At 49.0% G+C, this 23,798-nt stretch overlaps 1 protein-coding gene across 1 annotated transcript in view; it reads left to right on the top strand.

The window, feature by feature from the left end:
* The window catches only part of BSN (bassoon presynaptic cytomatrix protein), a 380,730-nt gene that overhangs the window by 307,723 nt on the left and 49,209 nt on the right, over positions 1 to 23,798 (top strand). The window contains 1 exon segment of the mRNA XM_024193699.2: positions 17,402 to 17,842. Within this exon segment, the coding sequence (XP_024049467.2) occupies positions 17,402 to 17,842 (441 nt within the window).

The following is a 23,798-nucleotide window of genomic DNA, read 5'->3' as shown; positions in this document are numbered from 1 at the left end:
ATTTGTTAGCCTCAGGCCTCAGTCCTCAGCTCTGGGAGTCCTGTGGATTTATCATGGTGCATTTCTGGAGCTGGGAGCAAATGTAAGTAGCCAGTGAATCAGACTCCAGTATATGGAAAAGGTCAGGGCTTGTGTGCAGCCTAGTGCCTCCTTTCTGAGAACATTTGAGGTCAGAAAGAACTGGCCCAAGAAATGGGGCAGCCAGACTCAGGCTTACTCTTGCAAGTGGGATGGTACAAGCAAATCCCATCCTTCCCCCAGCATCCTCTGCTGCTTTGCTGGCTGTACAGTCCCAAAGGAGGCTCATCACCCCATCCCCCCTCAGGCTGCTGTAGCAGTGTTAGTGAGTACACTGGGCATTGGCAGCCCAGAGAGCTTTGAAATCTTAAACTGACAAAGGGAAATGCCATTTAATGTAGACAGCTGTAGCGTAATGGGTCTGGAGGCAATGAACCATCACAGAGAAACCTAGTTAAATGACATTATCATACCACATCTTGGCTAGCAGAGAGATTGTGGGGTCATAGGGTGTGGAAGTCGTCATCCCTAGAGCTGTCATTAAAGGCAAGAACTACTGAGGCTGAAACCTTTGGAGAAGAGCTCTCCTCCTGCCTCTAGGAGAGCGGAAAGGATGCCACTTGTGGCCAGCTACAACCAGCCACATTCACCCAGCTGTCATTCCCACGCATGTCTCCACCATATCTTCATTGTGAGATGTATGGCCACTTTCTGCTCGTGCCATGGACTCCTTTCAGTGGAGACATCCCACTCCTCTTGGAGACTTTTGGCCTCCCCTTTGAGCACCCCACATTGTGATACATCCTCCCTGCATAAGACGCTCCCTTCATTTACCAGTCCTCCCTCCACACACACAAACACCCCACAAGGACATCCAGCCCCAATACTTGTGTCCTCCACTTATTGTTCACATCCCCGCCTGAGTCACCAGCTCCCCCTTCCACTCTCCACGCTGCTCCTAGGAAGGAATGCAGGCTTTTAAATGGAAGTAATGTGCATTTAAGAAACAAAATGCATTTGTGTGACTAAGAACACAATGCTGCTTCCATTTCCTCCTCCCTGTAGGCAGAGCAGAGAGAAAAGATAAAATACCATTGTATGCTAGAGCAGTGTTTCTCCACAACCGGTCTATGGACCGACACGGGTCCCTGGCAGCCTCCTTGCCAGTCCCTGAGATTTCCCTGACACCGAATAGTAATATTTAAAATGTAAAGTTTTTTGTACTTGCATTTTACATCATTGGATTCATTCAATTTATTCCTGAACACTAACAAATAAATAAACGAACCGACTGGGTTGACATCAGTTGCCATGGTGTTGATATCAGAACCAGCCAGAGGAGTGGGCAACCACTCAGGGCGCTGTGGTTGGAGGGGGCGCGTGGCACAGCAGGGCCAGGGCCTGGTGTGTCTGGGGGCCAGGGCAGTGCTGAGGCCTGGTGAGTCGGGGGGCAGCAGGAGCGGAGCTGGAGGCTACAATCTGCCCCGGCTGGGTGCTCCAGCAGCCCCGTAAGTCATTGCAGGAGCACACCAGGTCTGGAGTGCGGAGTCCTGGGGCTAGAGGCAAGTGTGCGCGGTTCTCCCTTTGTGGACTGGCCTGGCCGCTCCACCCAGGGGCTGTGCGTGGCTGGAGCGGGGCAGTGCGGTGGGGGAGTGACAGCTGCTCCTCCAGGGCCCTTGGCGTGAAGTTTAGCATTCCCTGCAGCCCTGGTGCTCTGTGTGTGCGCCAGACACAGGGCTGCATGCCCAGGCTCTCCCCTTTCTTTCTTCCCTCCCCGCTTCAGTCTCGCACTGAGTGCTGGGCTTCATCTTCTCCTGCCCGGTGAGTCTGGGAGAGACAGTTCCCAATGGGAACCTGGGGTACAGAACAGAGCTCTTTGTCCTTCTGGCACCTCAGGACCTAGGCTCCCCCAGCCTCCCTGGCAAGTGCCCCAGTGAGCAGAGGTGCCATTTGGGGAGTGTCCCCCTGAGTTTCATACCATAGCAGAGTGCAACCAGTAAATGAACCACTGCTCTGCGCTCTCGACAGTGGAACCGGAAGCCCTTAGTTGTGGAAACGTATGTTGGCAAATCTACTGTAATATTTCCTTTCCAATTATCACTTTAAAATCTTTTCATCTTTCCTTTTTATTAAGCTAGTGCCAAAACTAATTTCTTCTCTAATTTGTTAGTTACTCCATGTTTTAGAAGAATGGTTGAGGGGAAACTTAACTACTTTAGACTTTATAACTTTTTAATGAGAAATGAGATCTACAAATTAAGAGTGCATATGTTTGCTTGCATATAATTTTTCAGAAGGTAATATAAATGAAAGTTAAAAAGTACTGTATGTGGGTGTTTGAGGGTGATTGGTGTGACATTGAAAGGACAATGATATAGAGCAAAATATTCTGCATGAATTTTATTTCTGGATAAAGTTATTCTTTTATTTAGGTTCCAAAAGTGATATTAGAAAGTAAATGCAAAGTAATGCACACTGGAAAACATAATCCCAACTATACATACAACATGATGGAGGCTAAATTAGCTGTTTCCACTCAAGAAAGAGATCTGGGAGTCACTGTGGATAGTTCTCTGAAAACATCCACTCAATGTGCAGAGGTAGTCCAAATAAAGCGAACAGAATGTTTGGAACCATTAGAGGAAATGGAGGGGTGTGAGACCTTTAACCAAGTGCAGTTTAAATGCATGGTAACACTCTGAATTGTGCCTAGAGTATCAGTAAGGAAATCCGGGGCCGGCTCCAGGGTTTTGGCCGCCCCAAGCAGCCAAAAAAAAAAAAAAAAAAAAAAGCCGCGATCGCGATCTAAAAAAAGCCGCGATCGCGATCTGCGGCGGCAATTCGGCGGGAGGTCCTTCACTCCCAGGCGGAGTGAGGGACCGTCCGCCGAATTGCCGCCGAATACCTGGAACTGCCGCCCCTGTCCAGAACGGCCGCCCCAAGCACCTGCTTGAGAAGCTGGTGCCTGGAGCCGGCCCTGAGGAAATCAGTGTAATTCACTTCACAGGCACTGTGGCTTTGTCTTGATTAGGATTGAAAGGTGTGTTGTTAGAAAGTGTTAGCTGCTATATTCTAACAAACACATTCTAAGTCTAGTGTAGACAAGGCAGGGTTGGGGTTAAAGTCTACAAGAAAATATAAATCACTGCTGAAAAGGTTTGTAGATAACACAAAGATTGGTATGGGGTTGTAAATAAAGATGGTAGTCACTGATACAGAATGATATGGATAGATTACCTGGTAAAAAGGGTGCCATCACATAGCATGCAGCCTAATACAAGCCAAAGCAAGGTCATGCATTTAGGACCAAAGAGTGTAGGCCAGGGGTTGGCAACCTACGGCACGCGTGCCAAACATGGCACACGAGCCGATTTTGAGTGGCACGCTGCTGCCCACTGGGGGGAGGAGGAGGAGGAGGAGGGGCGGAGGGGCCGGAATGCACCAAGCTGGGGGAGGAAGGGGGAGGAGGGAGGCTGGTCCTGCACCGGCCCAGCCCCCCCCCCCCCCCCCCCCCCGTTTCTTCCCACAACGTGGTGCATTCCGGCCCCTCCTCCTCCCCCCTCTCCCTGCCGGGATGGCCCTTGGGAGGGGGAGGGGGAGTGGAGCAGAGCCGAGCGCAGAGTGCTTGCTGCTCCGTAGAGCAGGCAGAGAGAGGTAGGGATGGGCCTTGGGGAAGGGGGTGGAACAGGGCATATCCCTCCCTGCCCTGAGCCGCTCAGGGCAGGGGGCTGGGAGCACCCCCACGAGCCGAGCACTCCAGCCTTCTGCCCTGCACCCCCCCACCCCAACACACACCCAGCCCTCTGCCCTGCACCTCCCCCCAACACCCAGCCTTCTGCGCTGCACCTCCACACACACCCCAGCCCTCTGCCCTGACCTCCCCCCAACACCCAGCCTTCTGCGCTGCACCTCCACACACACCCCAGCCCTCTGCCCTGACCTCGAGTCGCCCCGCTCAGCCCGCTGCAGGCCTAGGTGAACAGAACCCCAGGCTGGAAGCGGGCTGAGCAGGCTGGCGGCGTAAGATCAGCATTTTAATTTAATTTTAAAGGAAGCTTCTTAAACGTTTTGAAAACCTTGTTTACTTTACATACAACACTAGTTTAGTTATATAATATAGACTTATAGAGAGACCTTCTAAAAAACGTTAACATGTATTACCGGCACGCGAAACCTTAAATTAAAGTGAATAAATGAAGACTCGGCACACCACTTCTGAAAGGTTGCCTACCCCTGGTGTAGGCCATACTTACGTCGGATGGGGGCTGCATCCTGGAAATCAGTGACTGAAAAGAACATTGAGGTCATGGTGGTAACCAAGTGAAGATGAGCTCCCAGCACAGTGCTGTGGCTAAGAGGGCTAACATGACTGTAGATGTATAAGGCAGGGAATGTTAAGGAGTAGGGTGTGATATTTCCTCTGCGCGCAGCACTGGTGAGACCATTCGTGGTTACTGGGTACAGCTCTGTTAGCCACACTTTTAAAAAGCTATTGCAAGTTTGGAGAGGGTCCAGAGAAAAAGCACAACCATTTTTGCTGGAAAATACTCCTTCCAGGGAGAGACCAAAGGAGCTCACTCAGTCCTATCAAAGAGACAATTAAGAGACAACTTGGTTATAGGTATCTCTCCATGGCAGCTGGGCATGTAATTTTCAGCTCATGCAGATGAAACTGTACTAGCTGTTCTCTAGCTAGTTGGTTAATCATATATGTGAGGAGGATGCAGTGGTACGGCTTCAGCATTGGCTGCACAAGCGTGTACCAGGGGAATCAGGTGGGTTTGTGCAGCATCTGCTAAAGCCTGTGTCTGTCATGGCATTCTCACTGCTACTGTTAGCTAGCTAGCTAGAGTTCAGCTGGCACGGGTCCGTCTCCATGCACTGCCATTCACATCCCAGCTGCGTCAGAGACATAGGTAGCTGTGAGCCGTAGGTAACTACACAGGAGTCGTTAATCTAACATGCAGAAGGCACAATAAGAAGTTATGGATGTTGAAGACAGAAAAATTCAATTTGGAAATAAGATACAGGTTTTTAAGAGTGAGGACAACTGACCAGAAGCAGCTCCCTCGGGGATGTGATGGGTTCTCCATTGCTTTGAGTAACGACTGGGTGTCTTTCTAAGAGAGAGAGAGACCATAGTTCAACTGCAGGTTGGCGGGCTGGATGCAGGAATCACAAGGGGAAATACATGATCTGTGTGATGCAGGAGGTCGGACTAGATGAGCATGATGGTCCCTTCTGCTCTTAAAAAGCTATGGGTCTCTAAGCCCAGAAGCAATTTTTCCCTGGACCTAATGAGTGCAGGATGCTCCCTTTTAGGTGTTTTGCCAACACCAGATCTGGCTTCAGTTTGAAATAGGGTGACCAGATAGCAAGCGTGAAAAATTGGGACGGGGGAGGAGGGGTAATAGGGTTCTAGACAAAGCCCCTACTATCGGGATGTCTGATCACCCTAGTCTGACACATGGGTGGTTCCAGGTCTTTCTCAGGAGTGGGTCCCAGTTGCTCCCCTCCACCCCCATTTCCCAATGGGTGATTAATAGCAGGCAAGTTGTGCAGCCTGGGTGGTTAACCTGATATGAGCTCCTGGAAAGAGAAATGCCTGGCCTCCTTGCTCTGATCAGGAGATAACTCACTGGAGTCTGTTTGCAAAGGAGTCATTGTAGGAACCATGGCACTCTGCACCGGTCAGAAGACAGAAGAACATTTTCTTACCCCAAGCCCCAGGGGACCCTCTGCTACTTCCCCCTTCTCTTCCTGAGCACAGAGTCCCACTCTGCATCCACCAATCTCGAGCTGAGGAGGCTATGTCTATAATAATGCATCTGGGAGTGAGCCTCCCAGACCAGGCCCAGAGACTTGTGCCTGTGGGGCTAGGGTGCTGTGCTCCCCCTGCCCCACATAGCTGCCCCTCAGGCTAGAGATCCCAAGCTCCAACCAAGTCCCAGTGTCAGCACTGTCGACCCAGTTATTTCTAGCGCTGTAGTAGGAGACCCCAACACAAATCTGTGTGCCCCGGCAGGGAGGCTCGCTCCCAGGTGCAGTGTAGATACACCCTATGAAGGCTGGGTGAGATTTCCGTGGAGCACCCTTCCTCAGTAGTGTGTTGGAGGACACTGCTGAGTGATGAGTTGTTCCCTCCTCCTTCCATCAGGCCTAAGAGCACGTGCCCATCAGAGTGCTCCTAGCCCCAGACCGAGTAAATCTGGGGGTCTCTTCTCCCCACTCTCTTCCTGCTTTGGCAAGATCCCTTTAAAGATCCAGACAGTCCCCAGCCCCCGGCTCCTCAGCCACAGCTAAATGCATCAGCCATAAAGCGGCAGAAGAGCTGACTGAGGGGGCAGCTTCTCAGTGAGTTGGCCGTTAGAACTGCAGTGCAGTTACACTGTGGATTAACAGCTCATTGATCGCCCCACAAGTGGAGCCAGCCAGAAGGCAGCACTGAGCACCCCTTCTGTCACTCACATCCAGGCTGAGGGAGCCCAGGGCTTAGAGACAGAGCTTGGATCTGTTTGTGGATTTGTTTGACATAGACTTCAATTAAGGAGGGTGGCACAGACAGAGATGCCAGCCTGGGAAGGGGTATATCAACCCCCTCACTGGATAATCAGCTGTTTTGGACCCGCAAGGCCCACCCACTTTTTAAGATGGGTGTAGTTTGGGGGCAGGGGGCCGCTTTGCTCCCCCCCCCCCCAAATTGCAAGCCTTGGGCAGACGTGGAGCAGCGCAGGCAGGGGTGCGTTTTGTGGCTGGGAGCTGACAAGGTGATCAGCTCCCCTGCCGCAAAGCACAGTCTGGGGCACCAGCCTCTTCCCAGTGCAGGGGCTGAGGTGAGCCCTAGCCCCACCACTCCCTGCTCCTCCTCTTTCTCCATGGCCTCACCCCCTGGCCAGTCCAGAATCCAGAGCCAGGCCATGTAAGAGCTGCCCAGGGAGCCCAGGCTGCTGTAGGCAGCCCCAGACCCTCCACCTGCCCTGGGTGGGAGGCTGGGGGGCCCAAGAGCAACCCCCGGCCCATATCCCTGCCCCTGGGGAAGCACAGAGGGTAGGGAGCGACTCAGGGGACACACTTGGAGATATGGAGTCCTGAGCCCTGTGACTGGGTGACTAACCTTGAAGGGCCCTAGGTTGGAACCCGGTGGAGTAGGGTGGTACTGGGTTCCCCTCCCCTTCCCATGCTTGTCACTGGGCAATACCACCAGCCCATGGACTCTTACCACTGAGCAGCACTGCCGCCATGAGGGGCAGCCCCATGGACTCTTACTGCTGAGCAGCACCGCCGCCACAGGGGTGGCCCTATGGACTCTTACCACTGCGCAGCACTGCCGCCATGAGGGGCGGCCTCATGGACTCTTACCGCTGGGCAGCACTGGATTCTCAACACTGAGCAGCACTGCTGCCACGAGGGGCGGCCTCATTGGATTCTCAGGGCTAGGCGACGTGGCCGCTGAAGCGAGCGGCCCCTTTTTGGACAATTGTTTTGGGGCCCTACCACCACCAGAGACAAGGACGACAGCTTGGACTGTTGCTGCTAGGCACCCCCTGTGACCCAACTTGAGCTCCCTCTCATACTGTGATGCTGTGACAAGCTGCAAACCTCTCCAGGTCCTGCACTCCCACAGGCAGAGACACACTCAGCTGAGTTACATGAATGCTTTCACTAGCCACTCATGATCCAATAACAGAGAGGTTCCAGCTAATTCTCCCCAGCCTTGCACCCCAGAGCTGTACCGTCTTGCCCGGATCAGAAGCCTGACCACTGCAAGTTTATTATCCGGTCTGCCGCTCCCTCAAGGTGGAGAGGACATGCACCAGCTCCTGTTCCTGACCATATTTCTGACCAGGGTGCTTACCCTGGCGAGCCGCGTGCCAAACGTTACCGACCCCTGCCCTAGTGTGTCGGGACAGCATAGTCAGCCCTTCCACCCTGTGCCATTCCCATTGGGAACAGATTCCACTGGCTCCTTGTTATTTCCTGCCAGGTCCACTTCCTCAGCTGCAATCCTCACTGTGCTTCTCAGTCAGGGAAGTAAGCTCAGCTGCCTGGCTCAGCAAAGTGGGGCAGAGTTCCAAGGATCTGTGCCATGTGATCTGTGGCTGAGCCCAGCACAGCAGAACACGCATCAGCAGGTTGTCTCTGCTCTATCTGGCGGTGACACGCTTGCATGAGCAGGGAAACGGACATCCATGTATTCCCAGGACACAGGCTGAGTTCTGCAGCAGGGGGTGAATTTCCAAAGGCTATGTTTACACTGCATACCTTACAGTGGCACTGCTGTGCTGCTACAGAGGTGCCCCGTAAGGTCTCCTGTGTAGCCGCTCTTTGCTGGCAGGAGAGAGCTCTCCTGCCAGCAAAATAAAACCACTCCCAACGAGGGGCAGTAACTTTGATGGCAGGAGAGCCTCTCCCACTGACAAAGCACTGTCCACACCGGCACTTTTCATGGGTAAAACTTGTGTCGGTCAGGAGAGTGGTTTTTTCACACCCCTGACCGATAAAAGTTTTACAGACAAAAGTGCAGTGTAGACATAGCCTAAGTCTCATTACCTCCCAGACCATAGCAATTGGGCTCAGTACTCAGGCAGGGGAGGGATCTTCTAGAGGATATGCCACCCCATGCTTCAGAAAAGCAGGAGCACCTCTCAGCATAAATGAGAAGAGAAACAGATGGGAAAGTCACTTGGCATCATGCTTTGTGCTTCCTACCGTCGGGATGAGCAAAATGGGAAGAGATTTCTATCAAGCATGCAAATTTGCAAATGTGTGTGTCAGAAAACATGACAAGCAGATCTACCTGCTTATTCAGAATGAGGGAGGGTGCCCTCCCCCGCTGGAGGAGGGTCATGGGAGGCGGGTATAATAGGCCAGGGAAGGCTTAGCCACTCCACACCTGAAGCCACCCTTCCCTGAGATCCCCACTGCCTCCTCCACTGTGCTCTGGGGCCAGCAGCTCAGGGGGGGGCCTTCAGGGGCGGGAGGAGCTAGCGCTGGGGAAGCCGGTGGCTCAGCCCGGCGCTGGTGGGGGGCAGTGGCTCGGCCAGGAGAGGGACTTCAGGGCTGAGAGGGGCTGGCGCCCAGGGAACCAAACCGGTGCTGGACAGGCCTGGTGCTGTGCTCGGGGTGGGGGGGGGGGGGTTGGCATCTCGACCTGACGCTGGGGCCAGCCCGGCACTCAGGGAGGCTGGAGGCTTGGCCTGGTGCTCATGGGGGGAAGGGTCAGGGGGGCCAGCGAAGGAGGGTCAGCCCAATGTGGCTGGGGCAGGCTGGAGCTCCTCCAGTCGCGGGGGCCAATTGGGGCTTCTCCTTTTACGGGGGTGGAGAGGTTCAGGGCTCTGGCATGCGGGGGGGGGGGGGCTTGGGCAGAAGGGGGGGGGCTGGTGGGCTAGTCTCCCCAAAGCTGGGGTTCACCCGCCATCCATGAGGAGAGTACATGTCAGGGGAGGAAATGTAGCTGGTTTTCAGATGTGACACTTGTAACGCATGCCACAGGATCCTGCAGCCTCTGAGGCTGCTGGAAGCAGACACACCCTGTGGCTCCCTCTGGCTGCCCAGCTTCCTGACTAACATGCCTGGGTGCCTAGTGTCCCTAAATCCTAACCTGGCCCTCCTACTAGCATCACTACAGACCCTAGGCTTTTCGTGTCATCACACAGGCTCCCTGTGAGATAGCTGGCCTCTCTTGATTAATACTCTGTAAATGGACACCTCTCGGCTTTCCCATGAGTGCACGGCTTTCAGCAGACACATGACTGTGCCTTGGATAGTGCTAGTCCTGGCTCTGGCCGGGAGCAGTGTGCTTTCAAGAAAGGCAAGTACCAGAGAGCTGTGACACACTTGGAAGCCAAAATGAAGCATCTGGGATTAATAAATGGTTAGGATTAGCTCCAGGTATGAGGGGAGCTATTGACCGATTGATGTATTTGAGCAAGGTGTATCTGCAAGCACCTCTCTTGGCCCATCCAGGCCAGGCATTTGTTCTGGGAAAGGAACCAGAGATAGAAGAAGTTGTCACCTCATCTCCATATCTAGGTCTGCAGACACATCCAGTATTCAGTGCAAGAGCCTCCCAGAAGGGTGCTCTCTCATTAAGGCGAAATTCCTTTAAATAAGTGACTTGTTCCCCAGATGCAACAGCAAGGTCTGAATCAGACAAACCAGCAAATGCTGGTTATTTTCCAAAAGCTGCCCCTGAGCTGCACAAGCAGAATGGTAAGTTGTAAATTTTTGTAATCTGTAAATTTCACTTTCACGATAAAGTGATTGCACTTCAGTACCTGTCTGAGGTGAATTGAAAAATACTATTTCTTGTGTTTATCATTTTTATAGTGCAAATATTTGAAATAAAAAATAATATACAGTGAGTACTGTACACTTCGTATTCTGTGTTGTAATTGAAATCAATATATTTGAAAATGTAGAAAACATCCAAAAATATTTAAATAAATGGCATTCTGTTATTCTTTAACAGTGCAATTACAGTTATGATTAATCATGGTTATTTTTTTATTTCACAATCAATCGTGATTAATTTTTTTAATCATTTGACAGCCCTAGTTAAAACTCAAAGAAAACACAGCATTTGAAGGTATGAAAATGTACTGCTAAGTCCTTCAAACAACCTTAACTGTGCCCTGCAGACATAAGAACAGCAGTACTTGGTCAGATCACTGGTTCCTCTAGCCAGTATCCAGTCTCTGACAGTGGCCAGAGGGAATGAACAGAACAGGACAGTGTTGAATGATCCATCCCATCATCCAGTCTCAGTTTTTAGCAGTTGGAGGTTTAGTGACACCCAGAGCATGGGGTTGTGTCCCTGACATCTTGGCTAATAGCCATTGATGACCTATCTTCCATGAACTTAATGAATTGTTTTTTGAATGCAGTTATGCTTCTGGCCTTCACAACATCCCCTGACAATGAGTTCCACAAGTTGACTGTGTGTTGTGTGAAGAAGGACTTCCTTTAGTTTGTTTTAAACCTGCTGTCTATTAATTTATTTGGGTCACTCCTATCTCTTGAGTTATGTGAAGGGATAAATAACACTTTCTTATTCACGTTCGCCACACCAGTCATGATTTCATAGACTTTAGTCATCTTTTTTCTAAGCTGAACAGTCCCAGTCTTTTTAATCTTTCCTCATATGGAAGCTGTTCTGTACCCCTAATCGTTTTCTTTGCCCTTCTCTGTTCTTTTTCCAATTCTGATATATCTTTTTTGAGATTGAGTGACCAGAACTGCCCACAGTATTCAAGATGTGGGCATACCATGGATTTATATAGTGGCATTATGATATTTTCTGTCTCATTATCTAACCCTTTCCTAATAGTTTCTAACATTCTTTTAGCTTTTTTTAGCTGCTGCTGCACATTGAGCGGATGTTTTCAGAGAACTATCCACAATGACTCCAAGATCTCTTTCTTGAGTGGTAACACCTAATTTAGATCCCATCAAATGTATGCATGTATGTATGAATGTATATATGTATGTATAGTTGGGATTATGTTTTCCAATGTGCATTGCTTTGCATTTATCAACATTGAATTTTATCTGCCATTTTGTTGCCCAGTCACCCAGTTTAGTGAGATCCTTTTGCAACTTTTGCAGTCTGTTTTGGACTTAACTATCTTGAGTAATTTTTAGGGCTGTCGATTAATCATAGTTAACTCACACGATTAACTCAAAAATATTAATCGCACTGTTGAACAATAGAATACCAATTGAAATTTATTAAATAATTTGGATGTTTTTCTACATTTTCAAATATATTGATTTCTATTACAACACAATACAAAGTGTACAGTGCTCACTTTATATTATATTTGATTACAAATATTTGCACTGTAAAATGATAAACAAAAGAAATAGTATTTTTCAATTGAACCTCATACAAGTACTGTAGTGCAATCTCTTTATCATAGAATCATAGAAGATTAGGGTTGGAAGAGACCAGGAGGTCATCTAGTCCAACCCCCTGCTCAAAGCAGGACCAACACCAACTAAATCATCCCAGCCAGGGCTTTGTCAAGCCGGGCCTTAAAAACCTCTAAGGATGGAGATTCCACCATCTCCCTAGGTAACCCATTCCAGTGCTTCACCAACCTCCTAGTGAAACAGTGTTTCCTAATATCCAACCTAGACCTCCCCCACTGCAACTTGAGACCATTGCTTCTTGTTCTGTCATCTGCCACCACTGAGAACAGCCTAGCTCCATCCTCTTTGGAACCCCCCTTCAGGTAGTTGAAGCCTGCTATCAAATCCCCCCACTCCTCTCTTCTGCAGACTAAACAAGCCCAGTTCCCTCAGCCTCTCCTCATAAGTCATGTGCCCCAGCTCCCTGATCATTTTTGTTGCCCTCCCCTGGACTCTCTCCAATTTGTCCACATCCTTTCTGTAGTTGGGGGCCCAAAACTGGATGCAGTACTCCAGATGTGGCCTCACCAGTGCCGAATAGAGGAAAATAATCACTTCCCTCGATCTGCTGACAGTGCTCCTACTAATGTAGCCCAATATGCCGTTAGCCTTCTTGGCAACAAGGGCACACTGTTGACTCATATCCAGCTTCTCATCCACTATAATCCCCAGGTCCTTTTCTGCAGAACTGCTGCCTAGCCACTCAGTCCCTAGTCTGTAGGAGTGCATGGGATTCTTCCATCCTAAGTGCAGGACTCTGCACTTGTCCTTGTTGAACCTCATCAGATTTCTTTTGGCCCAATCCTCCAATTTCTCTAGGTCCCTCTGTATCCTATCCCTATCTTCCAGTGTATCTACTACTCCTCCCAGTTTAGTGTGATCTGCAAACTTACTGAGGGTGTAATCCATTCCATCCTCCAGATCATTAATGAAGATATTGAACAAAACCGGCCCCAGGACCGACCCTTGGGGCACTCCACTTGATACCGGCTACCAACTAGACATGGAGCCATTGATCACTTCCCGTTGAGCCCAACAGTCTAGTCAGCTTTCCATCCACCTTATATTCCATTCATTGAATCCATACTTTTTTAACTTGCTGACAAGAATACTGTGGGAGACAATTGTGAAATAATAATTACAATTATCGTGAAAGTGTAACTTACAAATTTAGATTTTTTTTGTTACATAACTTCACTCAAAAACAAAACTTAAAACTTTAGAGACTACAAGTCCACTCAGTCCTACTTCTTGTTCAGCCAATTGCTAAGACAAACAAGTTTGTTTACATTTATGGGAGATTCTGCTGCCTGCTTCTTATTTACAATGTCACCTGAAAGTGAGAACAGGTGTTTGCATGGCACTTTTATAGCCAGCGTTGCAATGTATTTACGTGCCAGATATGCTAAACATTCATATGCCCCTTCATGCTTCGGCCACCATTCCAGAGGACATGCTTCCATGCAGATGATGCTCGTTTAAAAAAACCAGTGTATTAATTAAATTTGTTACTGAACTCCTTGGGGGAGAATTGTATGTCTCCTGTTCTATTTTTCCTGCATTCTGCCATATATTTCATGTTATAGCAGTCTTGGATGATGACCCAGCACATGTTCGTTTTAAGAATACTTTCACTGCAGACTTGACAAAACGCAAAGAAGGTACCAATGTGAGATTTCTAAAAATAGCTACAGCACTTGACCCAAGGTTTAAGAATCTGAAGTGCCATCCAAAATCTGAGAGGGATGAGGTGTGGAGCATGCTTTCAGAAGTCTTAAAAGAGCAACACTCAGATGCGGAAACTACAGAACCTGAACCACCAAAAATAAAATCAACCTTCTGTTGAAAATGAACATGTCAGTCCGCTCTGCTTTGGATCGTTATCAAAACCCATCATCAGGATGGATGCATGTCCTCTGGAATGGTGGTTGAAGCATAAAGGGACATATGGATCTTCAGCACATCTGGCACATAAATATCTTGCGACCCGGTTACAACAGTGCTATGCACCTGTTCTCACTTTCAGGTGACATTGTAAACAAGAAGCGGGCAACATTATCTCCTGCAAATTGTAACCAAACGTGTTTGTCTGGGCGATTGGCTGAAGTAGGACTGAGTGGACTTATAGGCTTTAACGTTGTACGTTGTTTTATTTTTTAATGCAGGTATTTTTTGTACATAATTCTACATTTGAAAGTTCAACTTTCATGATAAAGAGATTGCACTACAGCACTTGTATTAGGTGAATTGAAAAATACAATTTATTTTGTTTTTTACAATGCAAATATTTGTAATAAAAATAAATATAAAGTGATCACTGTACACTTTGTATTCTGTGTTGTAACTGAAACCAATATATTTGAAAATGTAGAAAACAGCCAAAAATATTTTTAAAAATGCCATTCTATTAACAGCGCGATTAATCGCACAATTAATAGAGATTAATTTTTTTAATCACTTGACAGCCCTAGTAATTTTGTTTTGTCTGCAAATTTTGTCCCCCCTCTCCCGTACAGATCCTTGGGGGATCCCACTATTTACCCTCTCCATTGTGAAAACTGAGCATTTCGTTATACCCTTTGTTTCCTATTTTTAACCAGTTACTGATCCATGAAGGAACCCTCCCTCTTATCCCATGACTGCTTACTTTGCTTAAGAGACTTTGGTGAGGGACTTTGTCAAAGGCTTTCTGAAAGTCCAAGTGCACTATATCCACTGGATCACTATTGTCCACATGCTTGTTCACACCTCAAAGAATTCTAATTCATTGGTGAGGCATGATTTCCCTTTACAAAATCCAAGCTGACTCTTCCCCAACAAATCATGATCATCTATGAGTCTGATAATTCTGTTCTTTAAGAACATAAGAACGGCTATACTGGGTAAAACCAAAGGTCCATCTAGCCCAATATCCTGTCTTCCGACAGTGGCCCAATGCCAAGTGCCCCAGAGGAAATGAACAGAACAGGTAATCATTAAGCGATCCATCCCCTGTCACCCATTCCCAGTTTCTGGTAACTGAGGCTAGGGACACCAACCCTGCCTATCCTGGCTAATAGCCACTGATGGAACCATCCTCCATGAATTTATCTAGTTCTTTTTTGAACCCTGTTATAGTCTTGGCCTTCACAACATCCTCTGGCAAAAGAGTTCCATGGAATGACAGTGCATTGTGTGAAGAAATACTTCCTTTTGTTTGTTTTAAACCTGCTTTACTATAGTTTCAACCAATTTGCCTGGTACTGAAATTAGGCTTACGAGCCTCTAATTGCCAGGATCACCTCTGGAGCTTTTCTTAAAAATAGAAGTTACATTAGCTGTCCTCCAGTCATCTGGTTTCAGAGGCTGATCTAAGTGATAGGTTACGACCACAGTTAGTAGTTCTGTAATTTCATATTTGAGCCCCTTGAGAACTCTTGGGTGAATACCATCTGATCCTGGTGACTTCTTACTGTTTAATGTATCACTTTTAGGGCTGTCGATTAATTGCAGTTAACTCACACGATTATCTCAAAATTTTTTAATCACAATTAAAAAAATGAATCGCAATTAATCACATTTTTAATCGCACTGTTAAACAATAGAATACCAATTGAAAAGTATTAAATATTTAATAATGATTATTAAATATCCTTAATAGTCACTTAAAATCTATCTTTTTCTAGTTAATAAACTTGATTTATTGCTTCATTTTGATTGAAGTGTTTGGGAAACCTCTACTTGAGATAACAAATGCTGGTACATAATCATTCTGAGTGTTGGAATGACAGACTGTCTATGAGATTATACGGTCCAGGGGTCTACTGAGCAGTATAAAATATAAATATAAATCCTCAAAACGTAACATTAATACCAAATTTTTTATCACAGATGGGTGTTTACAAGTATCTTTATGATACCACGGCCTCTGTTTAGATAGTGTAGTTTGAGGTTAGTTTGTTCATTACCCATGTTGTCCTTTGACTCTCTCCCATGTAATTAGTCACTGGCTTTTCTTTCCCTCCAGTGTTTCCCTTTGTGTGGGCTCTTAATTTAATCATGCTTTTGGCATTTTGGTGCCTCAGGGTCTGGCAAGATTGGTGTTCAGGGGGATCCTGCACATTGGCTGGCCCTTTGGGGAGCGGTCTCCCCACCCCAGGACTATACATATACAGAAAATCCAGCTCCCCTTTTGGGGTTACCCTCTGTTTCCCCCTCCCAGCACTGAGTCCTTCCCTGCCCCCTAGAGGGCTGTGATCTGTGCTCTCTGGGCTAGGTGTGTTTACCCTTTGATCAGATGCACTTTTTCCCAGCAACTTTCCCATAACGGCTCTCTGTGTCTCACCAGCCTGGGGGAAAATGTCTCTGTCAGTTGGATCATTTGTATTCTGGCAAATTACCACCTGGCAATTTCCTGGTCCCAACTCCTCTGTTATCACAGGCATTGGAGCTGCATCTTGATTTAAAGAGACACAGTTACTTTCCAAAAACCTATCAGAAATAGCATCCTGAAAAATTGGGACCTGGATTGGGGTACCCTCCGCCACCCCTTTGTCTGTCCCTGAGAAGTCAGCTGTGTGACTGCTCCCCTCCAGGACGTTAGGTACACAGTTCCTTCTCAAAACCTGGATCACAGGCTGAGGCCTGGTCTACACTTACCCCCCAATTCGAACTAAGGTACGCAACTTCAGCTACGTGAATAACATAGCTGAAGTCGAAGTACCTTAGTTCGAACTTACCTCGGTCCACACGCGGCAGGCAGGCTCCCCCGTTGACGCTGCAGTACTCCTCTCGTATAGCTGGAGTACCGCAGTCGACGGCGATCACTTCCTGGTTCGACTTATCGCGTCCAGACAAGACGCGATAAGTCGAACCCAGAACTTCGATTCCCAGCCGCCGAACTAGCGGCTGGGTGTAGACATACCCTGAGTGCCTGGGTGCACAGATGCTGACCCAGCCATCCTCCTAATGTCCTGGGCATCTGGCCCAAGTGACCAGTGAAGAGACATTCCTGTACCCCACTATTCCTTCCCCAGTTTTCTCCTCTGGGCCCCCACCTAAGACACATTTCTCTGTGCTCCCTAGGAAGGGTTCTGTCTCTTGTTCACTGCAGAACTCTGCCAGCTAACAAGTGGGACAGTTTCCTTCATCACTGACAACACCTCTTCTGTCCCTGCGCCTGAGGGCATGTTGCTTTCTGCTGGAATGGAGCTAGTCTCAGTCCCTCCCATACTTGGAAGCACCCTGCTTCCCTGTGTTACAGAGTCACAGGAATCCTCACCCACCTCAGTGGTTTCTGAGATTCCCTGCCCCTTCTCTGGGCTCTCTGGGACACATTTCTCTCTGCTCCCTAGAGCTGGTTTTGCCTCTGGTTCAGCTGCAACCTGAATTCTCTGCCCCTCTGAACCCTGGCAGAACTATACACTCCACAGAGACCAGCAGTGCAAAGCTCACTAACTTAGGGATGGTATTTTCTTTCACTGTTTTGCAGAAAAATGAATGGCTGTGTTTGAACTGCCAAACTCAGAGGCTGCTAGAAGGAAGCCTAGGAGACCCTGCTCCAATGCCACTACCTACTCCAAAGCAGCAGCCAACAGGATCCTCCCGACACCAACCAGGGGGAGCCGGTCAGCATAGAGGAGGCCCTCCGCCTGTAACAGCTCAAAAGTCAGAAACGTCCAGTCCCCAGGACAGGCACCTCGTCCAAGGAAAGCATCTCAGGACTTCAGAGCAGAGCAAGCTACAGGCCATGGTGCAAGAGAGCAAGCCCCCTGTCCCCTCAGAAGAAAAGCCACAGACAAAACTTCCTGCTGAGACTCCAAAAGTTCCTGAAAGTGCATTGCCAAAGGGGAAAAGCATGGCTGTGAAGGCAGAAGCAGAGAGCAAAGCAAGCAAGGCAGTCACTGAGGCTCAGCAAGTGAGAGAGCAGGAGGTAAGCACCCCTTCCACCTCACTCCTACCTCCCACTGGGCTAGCTTGTTCCTGCCAGGGTATAACATTGCCTTGTACTCAGAGCAGGCAGCGCCCCCTCTCACCTTAGGCAAAGGTCTGGGATGGCAGCATTAGCTAGCAGTCTGCAGGGGCGGGGGCAGGGGAACAGAAAGAACATGATAGCCTCAGAAAAACAGGGCCTTGGCCTTCAGGTCTGATCCAGTAGAGAGCTGGAGAAGGTATGTATAAATGACTGCACTGGGGATGCGATGTCCCACGGCCCATCAGAAATGTGTCATGTACATTTCTGTCTAATGCTTTGATTCCAATCCCGATTTCTCTGTCAGCTCTTTGGAAATCACTGCATGATCCATTCTAGTAGGCAGTGTCCTTCAGACACCAGGCCCAAACAGCCGGGAGAGTCAGCAACAGGCTGCAGAGAAGGGAAATGTCTTAGGGTGACATTACAGGCTGCTTACCATCTCACTCAGATGGTTCCCCCAGTGTAACTCCACTGACCTTAGCTGAGTTACTCCTGCTTTATGCGGGTGTTGGGGAATTGGGCCCAATGTCTCAACAGTGAAAGAATTCCAGGTAAATGAAGTTATACAAATGAAAGAGTCACTAGCAGCTGCTTTGTGGGGAGCTGAATGATGGGCCAGAGGGCAGGTCAGTACCAGACCAGGAGGGTACTGAAGAGCGAATGGGGGAGTAAGTCCCTGGAACATTGAACCCCCAAGAGCCATGTGGAATTGGCTGCAGAGCTGTCTGGGAAGGGCAGATGGTCTGTGTGGTGCCAAATGGGCTGAAGGGCTAAACTCTCATTTCTGAGAGCAGGAGACTAGTCTGGCTGCAGTAGGGTTACCATCCGTCCGGGTTTCCCCGGACATGTCCGGGTTTTTCAGCCTTAAATGGCCGTCCAGGGGGCATTTCTAATTAAGTAGAAATGTCCGGGATTTCCCTTCCTGTGGAGTGCGGCGCGGCTGATTGGACGCCTGGCCTGATTGAAAGCCGCTCGCAGCCACTAGGGCCTCTAGCAGCCAGAATCCCTCCCCTTTCCCCGCTCCCTCCTCCCCCACAGAGCAGCCGGCAGTGTTGGACTCCACGTGGAGCTCAGAGTTCTCCGTCTGCCGGGTGAGGGGGGCAGGCGGGGGGAGCAGAGGCTGCAGGGGGTGTGTGTGCAGAGGGGGTGGGGGGGGTGTGCAGAGGCTGCAGGGGCAGGCAGGCGGGGGGAGCAGAGGCTGCGGGGGGGGTGCAGAGGGGGCAGGGCAGGCGGGGGGGAGCAGAGGCTGCAGGGGCGGGGGGGTGCAGAGGCTGCAGGGTGAGGAGGAGCAGGGCAGGCAAGGGCATAGGGACTGCGGGGCGAGTGGGGAGCAAGGAAGCACTTAGCAACCCCCAACCAAGATCAGAGCAGGAGGGAGGAGGGGGAAATGTGGGGTGCTCAGAGGAGGGGGCAGAGTTGGGGCAGGGACTTTGGGGAAGGGGTTGGAATGGGGGCAGAGAAGGGGCGGGGCCGGGGGCGGGGAAGGGGCGGAGTTGGGGCAGGGCCGGGGGCGGGGCCGGGGCCCCGTGGAGTGTCCTCTTTTTTAAATGTTTGAATATGGTAACCCTAGGCTGCAGCCACCTCCTGGAGCAGGGATTTTGGAAGAGCACAGGAAGGGAATTGCAGTCATAGAAGTGGGAAATGATACCAGCACAGAGGGGGGCGACTAAGGGTGTCAGCTGAGCCTGCTCAGGGAGGGGTAAACTCCAGGAGGATCCTAGACAGCTGTGACTTACCAATAGGAAGATCCGGGGACTCCAGGATTTCTGGCCTGGGCGTGAGTTAAGGGCTGGGCTAAGGAGAATGACAGAGACTTCCTTGTCACTGAACTTATTACCTGGAAGGAGCAATACAGTCTTTGGGCCTGAGGCTGATGGTGCTATCCCTGCTGTGAATCAGGAGTAACGCCAATGTGGTCAGAGCACTTATATGGTGTAAAACTGGTACATGGGAACCCCTGAAAGCACTCACTGGGAAGTCATGCTAGTGCTGGCAGGAGATGAAGTGGAGCAAAGAATGAGTCAGAGGAGGTGTGGCGCTAGGTGTCCTCCCCACAGAGGTGCCCCAGCATGAGACAATAGCTGGAGGTGAGAGCCCGGGACTGGGACCTGATGCACTTCCTAATGGCAGAGTCAGGTCGGGCCAGGCATGAACATACTGCTGACAGCTGCATGCTGAGCAGCACAGAAAGCTGCATGAGCTGGTGCGCTGTTACATGTGCTTGCTGCTTCCCCAGGCAGCGTTCCAGTGGAGCGGAGCCATCTCCTGGGCAAACACTAAGGAAACCAACTTCACAAAGGGCTCCTTGCACAGATGGCTGTTGAGACGTCTCTAGTTGAATAACTTCTGCCTGCAAACAGATTGGGGTCACTCTGTAGTGGCTGGGGGTCACTTCTTTTCACAAGTTACAGGTTGGGTCCCAGGTGGTCCATGTTCCACACCTGTTTGGGATCCCAGCTTCAGAGTCCTTCCATGTCCTTCTGGAGTCCTTCCATCGTGCCTAATTGTGGTGTCAATGAAACTGGGTTTATTTCTGTCAGTAGCTGACGAGGATCCTGCATTGTTTTCCTGGGATCGCCTTGATTTTTCAGAGTGCTTTGCAGAACTCTCAGTCACTGAAATTAACAGGCATTCAATGGCCTCTGTCCCTAGAGGATGCTGCTAGTGAACCTTGTTTTCACTGCTTTTTTATCCGGCTGTGCAGGTGTCCAAGGCACAAGGACAGAGATCTTCAACCTCTCACTTTGCAGGGCAGCAGGACTAGTCCCTTCCTGAACTCAGATCTAATTACAGGTTCCCCAAGTTCTAGTTGAAGATTAAAAAGCTCAGTGCTGAGGCTGGGCTTGTAGCTACTGCAGACTTTACAGATAAACACAGCACTCAGCTGAGCAGCAGTTGAATTTATCAAATGCCCTTTTGGCCCATTTGCAGCTCTAGGGAGTTTGGAGTGAAGAAGGCAGGCAGGATTTGTATTACAGGCAAAATACTATCTTTGTCAGACAAAGAAAATGTCCATCATTAGGCATTGGCCGAGGAGGAGTGCATCCTGCAGCAAAAAAACGTCAGGACCAGACTTCAAAGAGAAACTGCTGAGCTTCAGTTCATCTGCAAATTTGACACCATCAGCTCAGGATTGAACAAAGACTGTGAATGGCTAGCCAACTACAAAAGCAGTTTCTCCTCCCTTGGTGTTCACACCTCAACTGCTAGAAGAGGGCCTCATCCTCCCTGATTGAACTAACTTCGTTATCTCTAGCCTTACTCACTCTTGCTTGCATATTTATACCTGCCCCTGGAAATTTCCACTACATGCATGCGAAGAAGTGGGTATTCACCCACGAAAGCTCATGCTCCTATACGTCTGTTAATCTATAAGGTGCCACAGGACTCTTTGCTGCTTTTACAGATCCAGACTAACACGGCTACTCCTTTGATACTTGACACCTTGAACATAGGCAGCCCTCTAGAGAGAGAGAGCTAATATCTAGGTCAGACAAGCTTTGGGGGTGCCACAGCCAGCCCTGGGGAGAAGGAGACTCCTGGGTGATGGAGGGGGGTCCTTTCAGAGTGTGTCATTTGTGTGGGACCCAAAATCGGGGTTACAGCAGCTGCCCTCAAGAAACTTCTGGAGCATTAGAAATAATTGGACGTGAAGAGGTGATTTATTTCAGGGGGGAGGAAATGCTTCCAGTTTTGAGTGGCTCCAATTTAATGCTCATAAAAGCATCAAGCCAATAGCACTTGGTCCATAGCTAGGCCTGACGCCAGCAGGTCAGGTCAACCTTTCCCCTCACAAGGAACCCTTGCTGATGCCCTGTCATCCTAGTCTGCTGCCTCCCTCAGCCCCCCATTCCCAGCCCTAGGCTCTGACACCCTGTGCTCCTCCAGTTAGAGGCCTGCTTGGAAGAGAGAAACCTGATCTTGCTAAATTATGTAGGAGTTTTATGATGTGCTTAAACACTTACTGAGGACTGTAATCCCCATACACGTGACCTGAGACGGGGTTTGTATCCAGCTTTCTGTCTGGAGAACGCTAACACATTAACCCAGCACGCTCCCTGTCCCCTCAAGTTGTGATTGTTTGCCATGTGTGTAGACCATTTGGAGACTGGGTGTCAGACAGTTGACCTGGAACTCCTCCTCGGAGCTGATGGCCAGGCCCTGTCACTGGGAACATAAATATCCTGATATTTACAATGTGGTCTCAGATTTGACCCTTAGCCTTGACATCAAGTATGACGTGTCCAAACTCCTAATTCCATATAATCTGCATCAGACCTATTCACATAGTGCAGCCAAGAAGATATGAGCACCATCATTACCAGGAGGTGTTGGAGATGGATTGGCCATGTGCTTCAGATAGAAACTGATTCCATCACCAGAGTAGCAATAAGATGGACACCTGAAAGCAAGCGAAAACAAGGACGCCTGAAAACAACATGGTGAAGAGCTGTGGAAGCTGAGCTGACAAACCTGGGGCACAGCTGGGGAACCATTGAAAGACTTGCCAGAAACAGACAGGAGTGGAGGAGCTTCGTCGCTGCCCTAAACGCCAGAGGCGTAATGGGTATTAATTAACTAACTAACTTGACATCCCAAGAGATTAATGATCTCCAGGCAGGGAATGTAAAGACAAAAACTGCATTGTGGCTAGAAAGTTTCCTAGTATTGTATTTATTTACATACAGAAACTAAATCAATAGAACTCAGTTTCTGAAATGTATTTACACTTCAGCTGAGTAACCCATCCCCCCTTTTGTTAATGTAGCACTTTGTAATATATTGATATTAGATGGACTGTGTGTTAACTGTTCTTACACCCCAGAGAATGTTTGCTTTTACAAAAGCTGATTTTAGCTTACTCTGGGAAGTATTTTTACTAATGTTCTTATAAATTGCTTATAACCCATTCCTAGAGCCTAGAGGGCAGCTAGTGACTATCCCGGGCCAGAGATACAAAGTTAAGCACACGTAAATATTTGAGTGTGCCAGTTCCAGATGCATGCACACAGATCAGATATTGGTACATGCCCACAGACAGTGAGGCACCTAACTGGCCAGGTACTCATGTAAACACATCTGGTGTCCTGGTGTACAAGTATTTGCATGAATGCATACTGCTAACTTCATGAGTTGTTCCTTCCTCAGTACTGGCGAAGTGTTGGTAAGTTAACATAGGAGAGTGTTATTTAAATGCATGTTGGTACCAGGCCTGTTTATCAGCTCTGGGCAATCACCAAACCAAATTCCCAGTAAACCAGTGGAGTTGGTTCTCCAGGCTGCCTGGGAGAGGAACACAGTGAAGATGACACAGGTCGGCTTTAAAGGGCCTAAACTGCCTTCTGGTTACAAAGCCAGAAGCCTTGTTTATACTACATGTCAAGCTTGAGGAGCCCCAAGAGCAGCCTCGGGCAAGCCAGATGGCATCCTTTAAACTGGGGGAGTGGTGTGTAAGCTCTGGGGTTGGAAATGCAGAATGCAGCCTTCCAAACTTGCAGGGGTAGCTCCTTGGATTTCCCCTGCCCTACACTCTGATCTCAGCAAGCACATTTCTGTGGGACTCATCTCGGGGGAGGGTTGGAGTGCAGGGTCAGGTGCAGGCTGCCCATTGATAAAAATACTCAAAAAGTGAAGCGGATGCATTAGAAATGCGAAAACTGATGTACAATGGGAATGATCCACTGAGTCTGTTCTGAGGCAAAGCCAGGAGAAATCCTTCTACTGAAGCTTCTTTTCAGTCTCAATATGCCTGTTTATAAGTTTGCAAAATTTTTGCCCTTTGAAGCAATTTAATGACATTTACAAACTTCCTGATGAAAGGTCATCCCCCCCGCCATTCCCCATTAGCTCTGGGTTCGTGGATAAGCCCGAAGTCACCTTTGTCAACTGGTTACAGCTGTCAGAGAAGGAGGTG

This window comes from Terrapene carolina, unplaced genomic scaffold (genome assembly GCF_002925995.2).
Source record: "Terrapene carolina triunguis isolate 2854851 unplaced genomic scaffold, T_m_triunguis-2.0 Scaffold235, whole genome shotgun sequence".
NCBI lineage: Eukaryota > Metazoa > Chordata > Testudines > Emydidae > Terrapene > Terrapene triunguis.
This window is presented reverse-complemented; position numbering and strand designations above follow the sequence as displayed.